Source organism: Haliotis asinina, chromosome 7 (assembly GCF_037392515.1).
Source record: "Haliotis asinina isolate JCU_RB_2024 chromosome 7, JCU_Hal_asi_v2, whole genome shotgun sequence".
Classification (NCBI taxonomy): domain Eukaryota; kingdom Metazoa; phylum Mollusca; class Gastropoda; order Lepetellida; family Haliotidae; genus Haliotis; species Haliotis asinina.
In genome coordinates, this window is record NC_090286.1 from 39,970,442 (window position 1) to 39,978,265 (window position 7,824).

At 36.7% G+C, this 7,824-nt stretch overlaps 1 protein-coding gene across 1 annotated transcript; it reads right to left on the reverse strand.

Moving 5' to 3' along the window:
- Positions 1-2,107: 2,107 nt before the first annotated feature.
- On the reverse strand, positions 2,108-7,682 carry LOC137291676 (transcription elongation factor 1 homolog). Its single transcript, XM_067823105.1, has 4 exons — positions 7,637-7,682; positions 6,879-7,024; positions 6,180-6,250; positions 2,108-5,736 (listed from the first exon to the last, which is right to left on the reverse strand). The coding sequence occupies exons 2-4, from the start codon at positions 6,992-6,994 to the stop codon at positions 5,672-5,674; spliced, it is 252 nt and encodes an 83-aa protein (XP_067679206.1). The 5' UTR covers positions 6,995-7,024; positions 7,637-7,682; the 3' UTR covers positions 2,108-5,671.
- Between the last annotated feature and the right edge of the window lie 142 nt (positions 7,683-7,824).

The following is a 7,824-nucleotide window of genomic DNA, read 5'->3' on the forward strand; positions in this document are numbered from 1 at the left end:
TTTGTCTAAGTCAACTACACGGATTGCCGAGCATGCGCATCATCTAAGCCTGTCATATAGCTCATATTCTTGCAGGAATCCACACGGGGTAAACGGTGTGCAGATAAATGTATTATATGAATTTTAATTAAATTATATGATATATAAAAATGTAACATGCGAGAAAGGCATGTAAATATTGAGTGCGCATTTTCAGTCTGGATTAAATCGTGTTTGTCCGTCTATATTTCCTTTGTGTTTTTTCTAAAAAATAATAAGTTTACATTTTCCATTACACCCAGAGACGATATCAAAATTTCACTTCCAATTAATATAGCCGTTACTGTGAGACATTTACCATGTATCCTCTAGTAAAGGCTCAGATATGTATTTTGGCCCAAGCCTTTGACATGACGGTAGTGGAATTAAACATTATTCGTGTGATAGGGATCATTATTCTAACGAAATGATGGATCAAACTGGTGGCCGGCGTGTTGTGGATTTGCTAGTTCCAAGAGGGTAAATTATGTGTGTATTTGGTCCATGGATTTAAGTCATCGGGCTCTTTCAGCTCACCAATTTCTGAATCTCACCAATTTCTTAATCTCACCCATTTCTGAATCTCACCCATGAGATCTTCAGATCCGCAACCCAAGAAAATATACCATAGAATGCGGTCAGAAACGTTGTCGTTCACTGTTGTTTTACTCAAGAATATTTCAGCTGTGTCGGGATCTGTGAATAATCGAGTCTGGACAAGACAATCCAGTGATCAACAGTATGAGCATCACATCTACGCAAATGGGATACGATGACGTCTCCACCGAGTCAGCGAGCCTGACCACACCACGTTAGTCGCCAAATGCGATAAGCATGGGTTAAAAACTGAAGGCCAGTTCTAACACGTAGTTTCACGGGTCACGATCAGAAGGTAGACTGACACATATGGCAGCGTCGTCAGGTTGGATTTGAATGTCTTCAGCGAGAAAACGCATGTGTTCCCTTCATTTTCACAACCTGTTTACTAGCCTGTTGGCCTTTGTGGAAGGTAGAGGATCCATGACAAGCAGTATTCCACTTTTATTGATCCATGTCATACTGTCTAAAGCCAAACATTCCTCTTGTTGTAAGGGACATAAAAGCTTTCATGCGGAACAGATTTATGAAGAAAGATTTGTTCGCTGTTATTTGTAACGAAATGTGGTTATCATTAATACTGTGATACATCAAGGAGAATACGTACTGAAATGGGTGAGTGAGTTGAATTTTACATCCAGCTATATGACGGCGGTCTGTAAATAATCGAGTGTGGTCCAGACAATCCAGTGATCGATGACACGGGAGTGAGTGAGTGAGTTTAGTTTTACACCGCTCTCAGCAATATTCCAGCTATATGGCGGTCTGTAAGTAATTGAGTCTGGACCAGACAATCCAGTGATCAACAGCATGAGAACTGACATTGGGAGCCGATGACGTATCAACCAAGTCAGCGAGCCTGACCACCATCCCGTCGCCTCTTACAAGCATAGTTTCCTTTTATGGCAAGAATGGGTTCCTGAAGACCTGTTCTACCCTGGACCGTCACAGTCACCTACTGAAATGGATATGTTACACATGCTTTAGGACACAAGCAATAACAACTACAAAGTACTTAAAGCATGACAGAAATTGTTCATACCTTTCCATGATACACACAACTGACCGAGCAAGTTAGGGGGCTGACTACTGGCGATTTGGTGCCTGAATCTTAGGATGTGGGTTTGAATCTTGGATGATTCTCAACCCCAAAAAGTATTACAATTTGTACTTTACAGTGAAAGTGTAATCCCAAACACATGATAACGCACGAAACACACAAATAACACATAAACACACAATAGTTTCTCATAATGTCAAGTGTATACCCCAGTGGAGCCCAGTGGTTAACCTGTTTGCTCATCAGGCTTAGATTTGTGCTCAATTCCTCGCTACAATGTGTGTAGTCTATTTCTTATGTCAACAACCAAGAATTTGCTGGAATAATCCGAACATTGCTAAAAAGTAGTAAAACTGAACTCACTCACCCACACTCAAAGACTCCAACACTCTAGTCCTTCCTTTGTTTTGACAGACAAACAAAAACAAGAGCTGAGTTCTGTACAGATCATATTTATTGAACATATTTATCAAACATGACCATGTACATCAAAAATCATTGTGAGCACACATGGCCGAAACATGAACAGCACTGGTGCCTTGCCATCTGCCTAACCGTCATATCTTGCCCTTGTACATGAACTCTCATGAAGTCATAACCAGACCAGAAAATACTTGTGGAACTTGCGGCCTTGGCAGATGCTGAAGGACGCATTGTTTCTATATTGTGCAGCATCACAAGCACTTCAGTTGTTGGATGTAGAACACACTGCGACAGGAGCCGCCAATGAAGCTGTATCACTTGCTGGAGTCTTAATCCAAGACAATATTGACAGTAACCTCATTAGAACCTACATCTTTGCCACATAGCATACAAACAACTATGTAGGTGCAAGCTAGAATCTTACATTGAATCAGGCCTTCTAAGTGTGAGCAATCAAACAATGTTGACATTCATTCTCTGAAACTCTTGAGATGTGTATTATCTGTTGCACACGTTTCCTGCATTTTCTTCTGATGATCATCCCAGTATAATAACCATCAAAATTTCAAAAAGTTTTTCACACAATTGAAGCACTCATTTGAAGAGTGAGTGAGTTTAGTTTTACGCTGCACTCAGCAATATACCAGCTATATGGTGGCGGTCTGTAAATAATTGAGTCTGGACCAGACAATCCAGTGATCAACATGAGCATTGATCTGCTCAATTGGGAACCGATGACATGTGTCAATCAAGTCAGCGAGCCAGACCATCCAATCCCATTAGTCACCTCTTATGACAAGCATAGTCTCCTTTTATGGGTTGCCGAAGACCTATTCTATCCTGGGTCCCTTCACAGATCTCATTTGAAGAAGATACTTTGTAATATATAGATGATCCTCACCACTATATACTAGTATTAATTTTTTATCTGACTGTCAACAAACATCTGAATGTATTCATGGAGATATGCAACCTTAACCACATTCTTGAGAGAAAAAGTCAGGGCCACTCCCCTTTCAAAGAACCAGTGGCAATGCAGTGGAGAGTTCATGCAACAGTTATAAATGGTAACAAAGAAAAATACTAAATAGCATTATTCATGAAGTTAAAGCAAACTCTTGAAACAGTTATGAACTTTGAATCATGTCACTCAAACATGCAGACTGAAAACATCATGCCAAAAATGCCAAATTTTGTAAAATACAGTACTATAGGATGTAAGCAGACATTTGTAACTCTATGTTTTAGTGACATACATTTTCAAAAACCATATCTATAGTTCAGTCAATCAGTGGATGAAATGCTGTAATCAATGGATTCATAGATGTGCATTACTAATCCAACTGTTAATCATAACGTTTTCAGTTAGTGATAATACTGACAGGAATACTAGCATCATATTGGTCCTCACCATGGAATATGTCTCAACCTCACCCCCAATGACTTAAAATGACTTAAGGATGTTTGCTGGTCTGAATTCAGGGTATCTCTCCAATAATACCACAATGCAGAGTCTAATCTAAAAACCTCCATCATCTTGAACAGGTGGGGAAGGGAGAGATCACTGTATTGCACTATGTACCTTTCATTACATCAAGTTAGGGGGTCAGTTTATCTATGGGGTTGGCTTATACACAGTACATATAGTGACACAGCATTACTTCATTATACCAGTGTTCAAAATACCTGCATGTACGACTGCCAGGGACAGTTATTTTCAACATGGATTGCCAGATTCTAAAGTTCACCTGCCAAACAGGTTAAAATTTGGTCATGTATATTTATCATATTTTAGGGTAACAAATCAATACGAATTCAATTGCACAAATAAATTATGGATTCTAACTGGATAATAAACTTTTGCTTGTCAAACTTTCATTATTTGCAGGCAAGTAAGTTTTGGTCAGGGCTGGAGGTATTAACAGAACCGCAGTATTTGCCTTCGAAAGAATTCAGTATTTTCGTTTTTTGCATTGTCATTTTATCAACCCGATAAAACAGTCTCCAAAACATCTAGAAATCAATTAATTTTGTTAAAATCTATACATTTCTTAGGTATGCCATTAAACATAATTAGTGAAATTTTACATTTAAAAATATTTTGAGCAAATCCATTAATATGCTGCCATACACATCTGTTTCTCAAGCAAGCTTAGATGCAATATATATGACACCCATTTAATGTTGTTTATCATTAGCAATATATGCGAATTTAGATCAGTTGATCTTTGTAATAATGCTTAATTGTAGTAGAGAAACAGTGCACACTGAGTTGCAGTATATGTGGTGATATAATACATGACATATTCTTTGTCTCTAGCAACACAAGTTGATACATTTACAAAATACAACTCATTTCATGACATAACCCTCCAAGCATTTTTATGAACCAAATATCACAAAATGTAATCGGCATTTCAAAGCCACAACAAAAATATCTCCAGCTTGATTTTCATTTGGAACCTGCTCTGAAACATTCATATCAAAGTCAAGCTGTGTCCATAGGATTTGACAATGATATGACCTTGCTGTATTGTTTCATTCCTAATAGTCTGTTTAAGTCACTAGAAGAGTGCAGAGTGGGCATACCAGTAGATGGGGCAATAGCTTTTTCCTCCTTAATTTGTCTCATTTGAAGTCAATTCCAAAATGAAAGTGTAGTTTATATGCTAACACCCCCCACCCCCCACCCTCAAAAGTAGTTTCAGTCTCTTTTATAACAGAAAAGAAACTTGAAACCCTGATAAAGTTTGTTTCAGAGGTAACAGAGTTGGACAATTCTAAGTCAAATGATCAAATCTGGTACTTCCTGTATTTTGTGCTGCATTTATCAACAGAAGTCGTTTCCTAAACTATTAACAGTCAAACATACTATTGATGCATTAATAGTTTTTAGTTTCTTTCATTGATTATTTACTATCAAAGACTCAACAATTGCAATACATGTACATTAAAAGTTTGATGCATTGTTACAGCCCTACCAGCAGACACCCTTATGAAGACAAGAGTCAAGCTAATGAAAGAGATCGATGTGTAACATATAAGGAATATTACGACTGTATCAAGTCAATTCACACTCTTGGTTTCAACAGTTCAGTCAAAATTGGAACCCTGACATTTTAAACGACAGACATGTGGAATTGTCTTATCTGAAAATATGTTTCATTCCAAACATGAAAGTACAAAGTACAAATTTACCTATATTTAGCCCTCTTCTCCATGTTGGCATGTGACACCAATTCCACAAAATAGCTGTGTGTATATGACATACATAATACATACCTACCCAACAGAATACAAAGAGATCATTTACAAACTTTGAAATGAAGGTGACATTGTTACTGAAGATGCATATATTTATACATATGCATTTTACATGTTTCAAACACTAGAAAGTATCAGGAAATTATATCCTGATATACACCATTGCACTAGCTTCTTCATAATGGCAGCTTTTTTTAAGTATCTCAGTGAGCTTAACTGTCACTTGCAACATGTCCATTTCACAAGTTTGGTAAACTTGTCTGGAGAGCTCCGGTTCCTGATGACACGCAGTGTCACCAGAACACAATGTTATTGATTGGCTGCCTCGCAAGCATCTATCCAATCACTGTACACATCAATAGCTTCTGACAGATCTGAGGAAAAGTTAAGGTATATAACCTGCATTTATTGTAAGAATCTACATGCTCTCTTCCAAAATACAATATTACTCAGGTATTTCAATATCTACATATATAAACACTGACATAAAATAACAGAATAGTTGCTATGCATCATGAAAAGATTAAACAATGTCCCTATCTAAAGTGAAGCCGCGTATTATGCCACATGTCACATAACTGTACATTTGATTATGCATATGATAATGATACTAAAAAGGTCATAGCCGATTAATCCAAAAACATTATTAAACACCTGGTATACAGGGTCATGAATATATTTGGTGTTGTTGTTTAATGCGGCACTCAGCAATACTCTAACTATATGGTGGAGGTCATAATTATGGTCCTGGGCTCTGAACTACAAGAGGAAAGACCATCTGACATAAAGAGTCTGAATAAATTTCGGATAAGGATACAGTTGATAGTTGACTGGTAATCTTCTAGACATACACCACACTTGATCACACCAGTATTCCTCTGCCGATCACTGGAGCAAAGCATACGACTAAAGTTTAAAACAGGTACATATGTGATGCTTTGTGTTTGTTGAATCAAACAATGGATAAATTATTCATTGCTCGTGTTTCTGACATCATCTGTCTGACAGTGGGAATTGTAAGATGTGTAAGTAAATCTTCAAACATTTCGTTTCTTATCATTTTTTGTCATATCTTCTTGACTGTTAACTGTGACTTAGAAATAGATTCAAAACATTGAAAATGTGGAAATAAACTTACACAATAGAAAAATTACAACTTTACGGATAGCAACTCCTTGTTTATTGCATAGAGTGACATTTCAGTGTAGACTCTGACACTGTTAAAAGTTTTAGATATATTTATATTGATATCAAGCTGTCCCCTTTAGCCATGTTAATACTAATAGTATAAGAATCTATATTGAAATATTGCTCTCTGCAATAAACAAGAATTTGACATCAAATATAGTTACAATCTCTGGAATGAAGATGCAACAAAAAAAAATGCACACAATGTTTAGTTTCAATGAAACAAAATCTTGATTCAGTGTTCTGCAAAATATAGACAAAAGACTGATGTAAAACACATAACTTTCACTGACAAATAAATGCAAAGAAGTTTACTTCTGTCACTCACAGTTTCACTTCACATGATTTCTCGTGGTTACAAAATGGACAGTTGAAGAGGGTGTCTAGAGGCTGTATAGCCTTCTTCTTTGGTGGAGGTTTGGATGCCTTCTTTCTTCTACCCATTTTCACAATTTGAATAGTTTTACTTCTGTGCTGGAAATGAAAACATTATCACTAATATCAGCTAGTTTATTGCACAACATGGTGCCAAATATGTGTAGGTAATAATTATACAACTGCATCACATTTCTGACTGAGTCAAAATATCATATACTATCAATTTCACTTCTCAGTCTGTGAAAAGCAAACGAAGGAAATGAATCCAAAGAGTTCTAATTGTACGGGTACTTAGTATTTGTCGTATCTATACTGCACTCCCATTACTGATCCAGTAGAGGCAATTTATCATCGTACTGCTTTTGTCATTTCACTTACACTTGACACGATAAATGCATGTCAACATGAGAATAACAAAAATTGTCAACTCGTGACATAATGGACCCTCTAGTGTTTACATGGGAAAACGTTAATATTCGGAATTTCCGCCAAAATAATTGCGATGTGTAGATCTAGCCAGCTTGAACTGAGCCTTTGGCCCGAATTTTGTCCAGACTTCGTGTAAAACCCGTGGATACATTTGCCCAGTTTGCGTGGAAAATATTTAATTAACACTTAAGCATGATGTTGTGTGTGTTTTCTCAGCAAAAACACAATTTTTACAATTTAAATGTTTATTTCCAAGGAAATCCACGATGATAAACAAACCTATCTTCCGGAAGTTGTTTCTACTAAGGATTGTGGGAATGTATACAAGGCAATACAACTGATAAACATTGGTGTAATTCGAACTGTCATTTCTGTTATGGTTCGAATGGATGTGTTTTTCACCATGCCATTGAATTTATATGTGCAAGTATGTTATAATCTATAATGATATATATGGTTCTGTTTGT